Here is a 14503-nt window from a genome sequence, read left to right as displayed (position 1 = left end):
TATTGTTCTCTATTTTCTTTTTAGTTTACAGTCGTACCTCGTGTTACGAACGCTGCGTGTTCCGTTCGTCACGGGTTACGAACCCGCCAAACCCAGAAGTACCAGAATGGGTTACTTCCAGGTTCGGCGGTTTGCGCGTGCGCAGACATGCAAAATGACGTCACGCACATGCGCAGAAGCACCAAATCGCGCGGCGAGCATGTGCAGAAGCAGTGCTTCAGGTTGCGGACCTTTCAGTTTACGAACGGGACTCTGGAACGGTACCACTGTAGTTGGATTTTTATGATATATTAGGTTGAAAACCCTTAATAAAATTGTATTTTTTTACAAAAAAGAAAATGACACGGAGGAAGGATTAACTCCCCTTTTAGCAACACCATAGTCCAGATCCAACTGAACACTGAACTGTAAAACGCGATATAGAATGCAAAACTTTCAGCAGCATCCAGAGGTTTGCCAGTACAAAGTCCAAAATTTGGATAGGAGTGTTTGGAATCTATTTTCCAAATTAATTGCACATTTATAAATGTAAAAAAAAAAAAGTACAGCAGCACACGGATGGCAACCTGGGACCATAGCATCACCAGATAAAGAATGGTTTGTGGCCTATCACATATTGCAGTCCATTAACAGAAAATTAGGATGACAAAGAAGTGATTATATAGGAAAAGCTACCCCAGCACATCTTCAGATGAGAAGTACCAGGGTTTTCCTTCCAAACTGGGTATCGTGCAAGCTTATTGCAAAAGGCAGTTAAATGCAAACAGGTGTGGTAATTAAGATCCTAAATACCAATTAAATGGGTAGAACATAATATTTCCTCCTTTGGTGAAACCCAATCTAAGAAAGAAGCTTCCTGAAGGAAGGATGTCAGAGATCAGAGAGAATATCTGAGGCCTAAGACAGCTTTCCTAATCCAAAAGTCAGCCGTCGGTTCTCAGCTGGCAGAAGGCAAGACTTATTTTACAAGCCCCCTGCCCACAAAAAGCTGCCATTCACCGAAGCTGATGAAGAAAGAGATATACACCCACAGCGAGTTAAGAGGATTAGGGATGGGGCAGATTTTACAATGGGGCCTGTTCTAATCATCTGGTTGTTTGAGTTCTGGATCAGATTCAGATTCCTGGCATTTGCTGCATTAGGAATTATTTAGTTATTTCTCTAATATATATCTGTGCTCATGTGGATCTCAAATGTGATGGGGCAAGCAAAACAGAAGAGGAAATTCTCACATGCCGTGTTTCATTCACAAACAACGAAACTTCCAACTCTGCTACACAACCAAGATAAAGAAAACAAGGGCCGAGAGACAGGGCACAATAAATAAAAATATGTGGATGTGGATTTTTCACGTAGGCAGAACCAATCTCACTTCATTGTGTGCAACACTACTTGCTAGAAGAGAAGGCTATACAGTCAAACCTCGGCTCCTGAAAGCCTCCATTACTGTAGGTTTTGACTCCCAAATGTCAAAAACCCAGAAGTGTTTCAGTTTTTGAACATTTTTTGGAAGCCGAATGTCCAACGCGGCTTCCGCTTGAGTGCGGGAAGCTCCTGCAGCCAATCGGAAGTTGCGCCTCGGTTGTCGAACATTTCGGAAGCCAAACGGGCTTCTGAAAATGGATTAAGTTCAACAATCGAGGTTTGACTGTATTTTGGTATTTTATGATAGCCATGCTTTTAGCCTGCCACTGCTGGTATTCCATCAGAATCATTTCCTGTCCTAGCCAGCGCATTCATGCACATCATAAAATGTGTCCCAGCATGCTGTGGGCCATTGCCTTGGTAATAAGCTATCCTTCTGTGAAGCATGCTGGGAAATTCTCCACAAAGCATTCTGAGCCAACAAGCATGATTGATGATGAAAGCAACCTCTTGATGCACACAAGGAATGCTGGGGGATTAGCACTCTTGCTACTGAAGAGCCAGTACTTCAATCCCAGCAACAGCTGTGCCTCCACAGCTCATCCGGTTGGAAAGCAGCCCTGGTAAGTTGACTACAACAACTTCTGTATGAATGACAACCACCGTGGTTGGCCTTCTAGGTTGGATCCAGACTGAGGATGAAATCTCAACACAACGTACCTGGGAGTAGGCTCCGTGGAATTCAACAGGACTAAAGTTTGCGTAGACACGGTGAGAACCGCACGGTTCGTTGCTAGTAAGTCCCACTGATTTCAATGGGTCTGCTCTGAATATGGCTATGTCTTGATTCAACCCACTGATGAAAAGCTCTGGGGTTTGTTCTACAGAGCTCAGTGCAGCCAAGATGCCCCACATTGTGGTTTGGCTCGGCAATATATGGTTTCCAACACTGCAATAGATCACCAGCTAAACATCGCGATATACCGATATATCACAATGTCTGAAATAAGGATGGAGCCATGTAAGGGCTCTGGCTGGCTTCACGGTTTTTCCTGCATTGTGATTTTTGCATAGTACACACATCATGATTCACGATATATTGCCAGGTAAAAGAAATATGAAACCAGTATCACAATATGGACTTCAAAGCCATTTTGGATAATATATCAATATATTGCACAGCCCTATTTGGGGAAGGCAAACGTGAGACGTAATCGCTAGGGAGAGGTTGCTCCATTCACAAGAGAAGTTGCTCAGGAGCAGCAAAGTTTAAGGGGATAAGCCAGAGTCACAAGCGACTTACAACCAAGTAAAAACTGCAATAATAAATCCGTTTGAACCCATTTAAAACAGGCTAACCAATACAGTATCATGGGCGCTTTTCCCCAAATGCTGAGGAGACAAAAAAATGCCTTTGTCTGGCATCAAACAGATGAGAAGGTTGGTTCACCACACAACAGTGCATGGAGTCCTGTTGCCACTCTCTGGACCTCCCTTGGAGAAGGCATACAGGGAAGGGTGATGATCTCAGGCTCCAGGCAAGTTCATATGGGGGCAAGATACCGTGCTACCTCAGCTGTCAAACATAATCCATTCCGGAAGACCGTTCGACTTCCGAAACGTTCAACAACTGAGGCGCAAAGGGCGATCGGCAAAGTCAATGGAGAAAAAATGAAAAAACGCAGCGGGTGCTGTTCAACTTCTGAGGCACGTTTGAAAATGGGAGCAATTACTTCCGGGTTTTTGGCGTTCGGGTTCCGAAACGCTTGAAAACCGAGGTACCACTGTATTTCAAAACTAGCAGCAGGGAGTGAGAGCACATTTGCAGAGACTAATTATTTGACTGAGTAAAGACCAAATACTTCCCCACCTATTCTCTCCCTAACCTCACATTCCATAGAATCATAGAATTGTGGTGTTTATCTGAAGAAGTGTGCATGCACACGAAAGCTCATACCAAGAACAAACTCAGTTGGTCTCTAAGGTGCTACTGGAAAGAATTTCCTATTTTGTTTCGACTATGGCAGACCAACACGGCTACCCACCTGTAATAATAATAATAATAATAATAATAATAATAATAATAATAATAATAATAAATCCTAGTTGGGAATGAAGGTGGGCATTCAGTTATCAGCACCTTCAAATGTAAAGTACCTGTGTGTGTGTGTGTGTGTGTGTGCTACATGCTTCCCAAATGCATAGAGCGGGTTTAAAGAATGCACAGCAAAGGCAAGTGAATAGAGACAAAAGCACTCGCAACTAACAGCAATCTCCACATTCTGGCATTCTAAAGGCTATGTTGCCACCTTGTGGAATTCAGAGGGGAAAAGATGCCGAGGAGAACCTTGTTGACAGCGACAGAGAACTACAGCAGGAACAGGACTACCAATCAGTGGCCCTGACTAGGCCCTGTCCTCCTCCCCATGCCATCTCCTCTTTGCAGTGGGGGATAAAGGGCGCCCAAGAAGCTTACTAGACTGCAATATGGCGGCATCATCTTGAACCGTTCCCAATGCAAATGCCCAGCTCCATCTTGGTGCTACTTGCCTGATGTTGCTACAACAATAATCCGAGGAAACAGCAAGGTTGAGTCTCAAGAGAGGTATATTTTGAACAAATCTGTCCACAATTTGCTAGCTCTAATTTTTGCCCCAATTCTGTGGCTATAGTGGAACATTAAGCCCAACTTTGGATTAGCCCAGACTGGGCAAATATTTATTTTCTGATTTCCTAAACAATGTTTCTAATAGTGGAGTGGAAAACACAGGAGGCTGCCTTATGCTGAGACATGCCATTGGTCCATCTATCTCAGTATTGCCTAGTCTAAGCAGGAGCTAACCAGAGCATGCACCACCCTGGCAAGAAAATATGTGGGCAGGGAGCTCTCAGCAGGTGTACCAGGTGGAGCTGGTAGACAGCCACCCTGGACACAGAATGAACCTTCACCTCCATGGACAACTGTGTCCAAAATGACCCCAAGGCTAGGGCTACCACAAAAGTTGTTGAGTTTTTGCCCAAAATTTTAGAGCAAAAGAAAATTGCCATTTTTGATCTTTTTTTAAAGGAAAATCGGCAAAAACAACACTACCGACATGGGTTGCCATAAGTTCGGATATGCCGATTTCTGCCGGGGCACTGCTTCTGACTGCAGTATTCTGGGTGTGTCCAGGAAATTCCAGATGTATGGCAAGCCTACCCAAGGCTTCGGGGGCACAGTAACCCCATTCAGGACCAGGGAGTCTCTACACCTGCCCATCCCGTCCCCCCAAAACGGTACTTCTGTCTTGTCAGGATTCCACCTCAATCTGCTAGCTGCCATTATCAGATCCCAGAACCCAGAACCTACCAGCATTGTTGTTAGATACAATTCAGAAAAGAATTGGATGCCAACTGGAGCATAAATGTTGCATGACATTAGGTGAACAACAGCTACTCATGGGAAGACTCTGATTCAGATCCGAAAGGTCCTCTTCTGTGGCTACAGTAAGTCTTCCCAGTAGAATAAGTTCCTTCAGTCAGCGAAGGGAAACCTTTGGTTCCAGCCCAAATCACTGTAACCTAGGGATGGGGAACCTGTGCTTCTCCCAGATGCTGATGCTGAGTTGAACAACTTCAGTCAGCCCGGCTTCAGATAGCCAGGGATGATGGGAGCTGGAGTCCAGCGACATTTGGAGGGCAACAAGTTCACCACCTCTGCGGTAACCTGTTGAACAGATGCACGCCTCTTTTGCAAACATACAATGGCTGGAGTGTGCCTTCCATTAAAGTCAATATTCAAAATAATGCACCTAGGTGGCTCTGTTCTTCTCCTGCTGCAGTTATTTGAATGGCTTCTGGAGCTTGTATACTCAGGTGAGGGCAGCAGGTGTTGAATGCCCTCTTAAAATGTAAATATTTCACACTAGGTACTTTTATCCATGTCTACATATTTTCACCTCGCCGTGAAGGATGAAGGAAGGTTACATGCATTTAAAAACTTTTGAGAAGAGAAACTGCTTCCCATGTGTCCAAATCTCTTGGTCAAAGCACAAAGCAAGCCAGCAAAATACACACAGCTCTATTCTTCAGGAGGCTTGGAGCAAAATAATAAATAGCCACCCTGTTGACACACAGGCGGTTGGATCACTCTCCAGCCCTGCACAGGGTCCTGATGGATATCCCTAGCATGGCTCCACAGCCCAGACTAAATAGCTTCCTGCTGATAGATGCAGCATTCCCCTTATGCTATGCCTTGCAATGGGCAAGGTCACAAATAATTATATGTACTAAGAAACATCAACAAGCCATCAGGCATCTGAAAGGACAGACGAGACAGAAGTTCCACATTGTTCTGTTGAGGTGGTTGTAAATTCCTCATCAAAAGAGGCGTTGGATCCAGAGCCTTTAAAGGACTGCACTGTTCCTAAAGTAACATAGCCTGGACCAAGGAGGTGTTAATAACCATGTCAGATTCAAAAGAAAACCCCTTCCCTTGGCAAGGTGTTTTGAGTGGGTGGTTGCCCAGCTCATGACTCTGCAGACAACACTGATTTACTAGATCTGCTTCAGGTGGGCTTGAGGCCTGGTTGTGGAACGGAAACTGATTTTGTTGCCCTGTGGGATGACCTCTGCTGAGACACAGACAGGGGTGTGTGTGACACAGTGTCTGTTTTCTTTAATCCATTTGGCTCCACCAACCATGGTATCTGTCTGGGTTGGAGGGAGCACACTGTAGTGACTCTGCTCCTTGGGTGCTTCAGTCTTTGCACAAAGTTCTCCTTTGCTAGTTTTCATTGCTAAACTGTTTTAGCAGCTATGGTTTGTGTGTATTATAGGTGGGTTTGTTTGGAGCAGGATTTCACTGGCCTTTTTTGCTGTTGTAAGTTTCCTTGGTTTTGGTGTTTTTACGAGGAATTCTGCATGTGTGCACGCACTTTAATATCCAAAGCCACCCAGAGACCTTGGATCGAATAGTACAGGGGTGAGCATTTTGCACAGGGGTTCCATTCCTGGCCCCCATGCACAACCGTTGAGTATGCGTAAGCCCCCTTCCCCCCTCCTCCGGGTCCAAATGGACCTGTGTGTCAGCGGTCACACGTCAACTGAAAGCAGGCAAAATGGTTACCACCTGTACATCATCATCATCATACATGCCAAGTTCACAGAGGTTTTTTTTTTTTTTTTTAAAGAGAGACTACAGAAGAATGGATGTGGCTAGATCTTACACCTTTGCTAGTTTTCAAATTCTGAGTGGATTTGCACCTTTTGCCCAAGTTATGCATCATCCAAATATTCAGATTTATCAAGGGCAAAAGTATAGATTGTTTTACCTTTCAAGCCGTTTCAGTACCACCAGCCACCATCTTAAGAGAATTATTGAGGGCAATAAACTCGTCAGAAGACAAGGTTTCCCAGCACTTCAGATTCCCCAAACAGAAGCGTTTGGCCACCCTCGCACGTCCTCACAACACATATTACAAACAAAATGGCTTTAAACAATCGGCCGGATGTAGACATGGGAAAGCACCAATACAGGTAAAAAGCAGAAACATTCGGTGCAAAGTGCACTTTGTTGGATCTAAGACATTTCAAATTAAGCATGCTCCTGAAGAACATCCTAAACACAACCAGCCTTGAGTCTCCAGCAACTCTGCTGCTAAACAGCCCAAGCTACTTTACAGCAGAATCACCAGAGACCGATAGTAAGATTGGTTCTTTAAAATGTACCTCTGAACATCCTAATTTGAAACACATACAGCCTGCATCTAGAAGCTCCCTTTCCTTTTTTTCTTGCATAGGAAGTCTCCATAGATACTCCAAGGACTCCTGAGGGTGAAGAGCAACTCTGTACGCTGTGGTCAAAGAGACACGCTGCATGATTCCTGTAAGTGAAGGCTAAGTCACTTGGTGTCCAGTTCTGTCTCGACTGTAGCTGCGTCCCCAGATGCTATGCTTTGCCATTAAGGGAGCGGGTGGCGCTGTGGTCTAAACCACTGAGCCTATTGGGCTTGCCAATCAGGTCAGCGGTTCGAATCCCCACAAAGGGGTGAGCTCCCATTGCTCTGTCCCAGCTCCTGCCAACCTAGTTCAAAAGCACGCCAGTGCAGGTAGATAAATAGGTATCGCTGCGGTGGGAAGGTAAACAGTATTTCCATGCGCTCTGGTTTCTGTCACGGTGTCCCATTGCACCAGAAGCGGCTTAGTCCTGCTGGCAACATGACCCGGAAAGCTGTCTGCGGACAAACGCCGGCTCCCTCGGCCTGAAAATGAGATGAGCGCTGCAGCCCCATAGTCACATTGACTGGACTTAACCGTCCAGGGGTCCTTTACCTTTTTTTCATTCATAAGAGATGGGGAAGTCAGTGGGGGACATCTGTTTACTGACTCATCTAACCCCAGACATTGAGACTCAAGCTTGCTCTGATCTACCCTGGGTTCAGATCCTTGATCACACAAGTGCGGTGGAATGTTAAGAATTCAGATAAATCTGCTAGGAATATGAGAGCTCACCACCACACAAATCCACATATATCTACTACAGCACAATATTGTGAGTCTAGATTCCAACATTTAAAGATACTTCTTAAACAAGTTTCCACTTCTGCGTCTTCCAGTGAGTTATTGTCCTCATCTATAGACTCAATCCCGTCATTCTTTTCTTATTATGGGTTGGAGGAGACTGTCAACACTTAATCCTGTTTCAAGCTGGAAAGGATGCACCATGCTGAATTGTGTCAAGCAAACAGAGAGTTTCACACCGCAAATACAAATAATTGTGGAATAACATTATTTTGCTGCTGGCTGTGCTGAAAAACCAGCTTCTCACAGACATCTCTGCATGGCGTCCGTGGCGCTAACCACTGAAATGTAGACACTTTGGAAAGAGACAGCTGAGCAGCCAGTGTATCCATAAATGAGAGATTAAGGCAAACGCGGACCAAATTCAGCACCAGCGCGACTCCTTTTGTAAATATAACTGAAACCACTGTCAGTGCCATGGAAAAACAGCAACAGATGTGGAAGGCTAGGAAAAGTGTTAATGTACCCAAAATAAAGGAGACACAGATGTACTAACAGTGGGCGATGTGTGTGTTTCTGCTCTGTGCCAAATCCACCAAACACATCAAGTTCCCCAGCTGTGAGCCCACACACATTGCTCCAGATGTAGAGATTGAAGCAACCTCTCACACAGGCAAGAGCATCCAGGTCACGACCCACAGAGGCTCAAGAAAACTGTCACCCAATGTCAGTATGCTGACTTTTTGCGATGTCTGGGTTGCATCAGAGGTGTGGAATTAAAAAAAAAGGAGCACTGCAAGGTTGAAACCAATGTCTGGACAGCCATGAAAACACATGGACTTAGAGCCAGTGATATCAGAAAGTTGCCACGGGCACCTCATAGTTAACAGTTTTCCTCTGCAATCATGAAACCTGAGGTTTAAATGCATACTGCCCTAATGCATATCCAGAAAACATATAGAGATGGTTACCAGTAAAGTATAGCTGATGCAGTTCAGAAAAGCCCTACTAGACGACCAACAGCTGTCCTAATCAGGCAGTTTATGAATGCAAACATGTTTTTGACGTCTCAAGACAAGTCACATTGGAACAAAATGGGCAAAACCAAGACCTGATGTGTTTTGCGATGCAAATTCACACCAAGCAGAATGCAAAGAATGACCACCCAGATCCCTACCAGCAACGCTTTCCCCAAAACCTCTAGCTCAAGCCAGCTACCACCAACCACCCAGTAGTTCTGGGCAACATCTGGTTTTCAACATCGCAATATATCACCAGCTAAACATCGTGATATATTGATATATCACACTGTCTGAAATAAGGATGGAGCTATGTAAAGGCATTGGCTTCATTGTTTTTCCCACATTACAATTTTTGCACAGTGCGCACGCACACATCATAATTCGCAATATATTGCCAGGTCAAAAATTATGAAACCGGTATCACAATATGGACTTCAGCCCAGTTTTTGATGCTATATCGATATATCATCCAGCCTCACCACCCAGTGGAGACTCCTGCCATAATGGCACCGTCAACAAAGCAAAAATGTAGCTGAATATCACTTGCACCCTAGCCGTTTTCTCCTCTTTCCGGGATTTATGCCCCAATTCTGTATCTTTCGTTTTGACTTGTGGAGAAGAGAGCCTCCCTCAATTGGCACAGGTGCTAAATTGTGATTGTGAGTACTCAAGTTGCGTAAACTGGAACTGTTCAATTGCTGCAACAAGAAACTGGACAGAGGGAGCGTTACAACAAAGTAGTTTTTCTCCAGGAGCCCCAAACTGAACTTCCTTCTCCCAATGAATAATTTGTTTAGATGGGAGAGGGAGGTTTTGTTTTCCAATAATCTCAACCTATAACCTTCCAGAATCTTAAATATCAGTAATTCTGAAGGCCTGGATTCAGAGCCTGCTGTGGAGCTAAACTTTGTTTTGCTCTCCATCATTTCTCTGTGGCTATCATACCAATTAAAAAACAACAGCCCTTCTGGTTGGGTTAACGTAAAGTTGACTTGGTCTGTAAGATGATAATCTATATCTATACTGAAACATACTATGGAATCATGAAATCCATCGTGCAAAGCACCTTTCAGACAACCCACTTTCATGTGTATTCCAGCTGGCAAACTGCAAAAGCCAGGCTCACTGTGTGATCTGGGAGCATCTAATTCAGCCGTTCTGAAGCGAAGTAGTTGACCTGATCTGCACTTAGGTGAGATGCTGCTGGGAGCCCCACAAAAGCTACTCCAAGGTTTCCAACGGAAGAGTGACACAGAAATACACTAAGCGAGTTACCATATACAGTCGTACCTTGGAAGTTGAACAGAATCCATTCCGGAAGTCCGTCCAACTTCCAAAACGTTTGGAAACTCCTGCAGCCAACCGGAACACTCACTTCTGGCTTTGCAGCGTTCGGGAGCCAAAACATCCGGGAACTGAGCTGTTCAGCTTCCAAGGTACGACTGAAAATGGAGGGGGCAAAGTCACGTGGCTCCTCTGAAAAGCAACTCACATACATCCTTGGCCACGGGACCATGGACCGCAACACAGCAAGGAGATTCTGTCTGTTCGTAACGGCTCTGCGAAAGCGACTTAACCGTGAATGGCAATGGAGGTGTGTATCTTTATCTATGATTGTGCAAGCCAGCACATGGCATATACATACCCACAGTCGCAAATCTCGCAAATGCATTTGCCAAAAGATGGTCGGGAGAGACGTGAAACCGCTGGAGAAGCCATGGCGGCTGCAGTCCTGTTTCTTCTGGGGTACAACCTGTAGGCTAGCTCTTCCTCATCTCACTGCAGCAGGTCACAAAGGAAGAAAGTATTCTGCACATCTCAGCTAGTCAGCTTTCCTAGAGCAGCACAAATTCTCTTTCCCCCTAAACTTGCTGCTGTTCAAGCCTCTAGTAATCCAGGCCTGCTCTGCAAAGGACAGGGGACTCATAATACCCTCTTGGGGGGGGGGGGGTCACTTGGAGATCCTTTGTGAAGTCACCAAGGTAGAGCTGGATCTTGCAGCAGCAAAACTGCCAAAAGCAGGCCTGAGGACAGTCCCCCACCACAAAACAGAGGAGGAACTCATAGCTCAATTTATAGCTAGCTCAATTTATAATCTGGGAATCGCTAAGCTACTCCAGTTGTGGGCAAATCAGAAACAGAGCAGGGCCGCTTTCGAGATGCAAGCTAGAGGGCTCCCACTTCAATATTTATAAAAGGAAAACAACAATGTAAACATTACTTGACAATACCGTTATCTGAGAACTGTTACCCTTCCATGCGGAGCTTCAAATCAGTCCTTTGAAAACCTTAATGTATCAATGCCAAAGGCACAGTAACACGTGAATATTAAATGCCTATTGTTTTCTTGTTTCTGTTCCTGTGGGCATTTGGGGCATAATTCCTGCAACGTTTTCAAAACTACCTGTGGACGTGGAGTTGAGCAAAACCCACACGCTACCCACTAATATTTAAAACGGATCCGTGACACACGTTTGATAAAAGAACACTTGCTGCAATAAAGATGTTACCGAGACAGGCCACAAGACTTTTTGTATTAGGCAGAATACGTATATCCTGCTTTATAGACCCTAGAGGATCGCAGCGGCTTACAAAATAAACCCTTAAATCGAGTACAGGGACAGAAATTAAATGGCGCTCCACATTGAATCCTGGGTGTCACCCTATCAGGCATCAAGTCTCAACAAAGTATTTTGAGGCAAGGAAGAGGACTGTGCAGCTGAAACGTAGGAAAGAAGCCATCTCCCCTTGCTGGCTGTTTCTTTCATAGGGGCTTTTTCTACATTAACACGCTATATGAGAAAGCAGCAAGTCAGACCTGGGACTCAGCTACACAGCGTCAGGGCTGGTCGATTCCTCTTCACATTACCACACAAACGTCTCTTGGTCTTTTATAATTTTTATTAAGAATTCCCAAACAGCATTAATAAATAGTTCTTAACTTCGACTATCACTCCGCAGAGTCATTCAGTTCAGATACCTTTTGAGCTCTGCTTCTCCCCTGACCAGCAATTCTCAAAAGGCTTTTTCCCGCTCTTTTTCTAACCTCCTCGTGAGGGCTGGATTGTACCTCCCCTTCCCCCCCCGAGTTGGAGTCATCACTTAACCCTTGCCTCTGGGAACTTTCTATCTCAGGCATGTCCAACAGGTAGATCGTGATCTACCGGTAGATCACTGGACGTCTGTAGTAGATCACCGGCAGATCAGTGGCTCCCCCCCAAAGAAACTAAAAAACTTTGGCTGCCCTAAAAAAAAACTCAACATCTTTGCCCTGCACCCCTAAAATGACCTGAACCACCGAAAACAGGGCTTTCATTCCTAAAAAAAAAAAGCTCAATGTCGCTTTCCTCCTCCCTAAAGAAACTCAACAACTTTTACGTGAACCCCCAAAAACAGTGCTTTCTTTCCTAAAAAAAAGCTCAAGAACTTTGACCTGAACACCCCAAAAGGGGGTAGATCACTGCCAGTTTTTAACTCTGTGAGTAGATCGCAGTCTCTTGGAAGTTGGCCACCCCTGTTCTATCTCTACTCTGACATCACCCCCTCCCCTAAGCCCCCCTCCCTCCCCTCGGTTTCTGAAGGGCTGAATCCTATGAACTCATCTTCATCACCATCTGCCTCTTCGAAAACTTCTTGAAGATACCAGTTATGGGGCTTAGGTTTGTGGGGATATTTACAATGAAACTCTCTCTGCAGTTCCGGAACATTTATTTTTTTTCTGCTGGTTCCCATGAATTATCAGATGCATCTAACCCTTTCCATGCAACCAAGTACTGTAATTTCCTCCTGCTTATCCTCGAATCTAATATCTCTCCCACTTCGTTCTCCTCTTCCTCCCCACCACTGTGGGGAAAGGAGGTGGTTCCCTTGTCACCTGGTATTTATGAGCTGGTACAAACACTGACAATAAAGATCTATGAAATACAGGGTGTATTCTCATATTTTCAGGTAACCGAAGCTTGAAAGCGACTGGATTAATTTGAGCCCTTACTTGGAAAGGCCCTATTCTTCTTGGTTCTAGCTTTTTACATCTCCCTCGTATTGGTAGTCCCTTGGTAGACAGCCATACCCAATTCCCTACTTGGATTTCTTCCCCGACACACCGGTGTCCGTCTGCAGCTATTTTGTAAGCCTCCTTAGCGCCTTCCAACTCCTCCTTCAATAACTCATGAGTGCATCTCAACTCCTCTACCATTTGTTCTGCTGCTGGTACTGCTAACTGCTCCTCTTGCCCTGGGAATGCCCTTGGGTGCAAGCCATAGTTTGCCACAAATGGTGCTCTGCCCGTAGACCCATGCAGTGCATTATTGTACGCAAATTCTGCCTCCCCTCCCCCGAGTTGGAGTCATCACTTAACCCTTGCCTCTGGGAACAGTCTAACTCTTTTTCTAACTCTACCCTGACACACAGCTGCAAATAAAACGTTTTAAATGTGTTGTAAAGTGCAATATGCAAATGTGACACTAGATGGCGACAGTGAGCTATGCAAAATTTAATGCATTTTTTTTCCAAAACGTCTTTTTAAAAAAGCATTTTCTATATGTGTGTAGATTCCACCTTGAAGACCTCACTATGACACTATTGGACTTTTCCAAATGATCCACTTCCCCTGACCAGCATAACCCAAATGCTGCAATATAGCACACAAGAGGGAAATTTACTAAAGAGGGAAATTTACTAAATGCTAGGGGCAAAAGCTACTTCTGTGATCAGAGAGGCTCCTAAGTGCATTGTTTTATTCTCTTGTCAATTATGCTGTTTTAAATGTGCATTTTACTTCACTTAGGAATGTGTTGTTGTTTTTAAATGCTTAAGATCTTTTTTTGTTAACTTTGTGTTAAATATGTATTCTGTAGTTCAGTGTTTTTCAACCACTGTTCCGCGGCACACTAGTGTGCCGCGAGATGTTGCCTGGTGTGCCGTGGGAAAAATTTGTTTATTTGATTCCTATTCAAGAGAATTACTTTATATATAGTCAATATAGGCACAGAGTTTATTTTTTTAACATTTTCTAATGGTGGTGTGCCTCGTGATTTTTTTCATGAAACAAGTGTGCCTTTGCCCAAAAAAGGTTGAAAAACACTGCTGTAGTTGACCTCCTTTGTAATATTTTATTTTGAAATCTTTAAGATAATGTTTTAGTTTTCTGTTTGTTTTATTGTTGTTTTATTGATGTTTTAATATGCTGCAAACCGCTTTGAGATTCTTAAAAATATAAAGCGGTATAGAAATGAAATTAATAGTAATAGTAATGGTTCAAGAAGTATAGAAAATTACTGCTGGAAAAATACTTTCCCAGCTCAGAAGCCACAGCAGTCACATGAACAGACCATCCCCTATAAACCTGGAGGGAGGTTTGGGAGGAATTCAATGTGGCGCTAAGATTACTATTCCACCAGTGCAAGCATTTTGTACCACTCAGAACCAATGGGGGGGGCTGCAGATGTTTGGAAAGACATGTTGTGCTAGCAGAAGGCCTTACCTGGGCTTTCGCTGGCAGGACCCATTAGCTGAATCCAGCCTAAATGAAGTGAACAGGCATAAAACACAAGTTGGGCCTCTTTCATAGCCTTAAATAAATTTACTTCATTCTTCAGAAGAGCTGAGGGAGGGAA

At 44.4% G+C, this 14503-nt stretch overlaps 1 protein-coding gene across 1 annotated transcript in view; it reads right to left on the bottom strand.

Moving 5' to 3' along the window:
- Positions 1–14501, bottom strand: part of SAXO1 (stabilizer of axonemal microtubules 1) — a 35504-nt gene extending 21003 nt beyond the window's left edge. The window contains exons 1-2 of the mRNA XM_033173081.1: positions 14371–14501; positions 10534–10667 (exon numbers count right to left, since the gene is read on the bottom strand). Of these exons, the coding sequence (XP_033028972.1) occupies positions 10534–10607 (74 nt within the window). The 5' untranslated portion in view covers positions 10608–10667; positions 14371–14501. The remainder of the gene's footprint in view (positions 1–10533; positions 10668–14370) is intronic.
- Positions 14502–14503: the final 2 nt, after the last annotated feature.

Source organism: Lacerta agilis, chromosome 16 (assembly GCF_009819535.1).
Source record: "Lacerta agilis isolate rLacAgi1 chromosome 16, rLacAgi1.pri, whole genome shotgun sequence".
Lineage (NCBI taxonomy): Eukaryota > Metazoa > Chordata > Lepidosauria > Squamata > Lacertidae > Lacerta > Lacerta agilis.
This window is presented reverse-complemented; position numbering and strand designations above follow the sequence as displayed.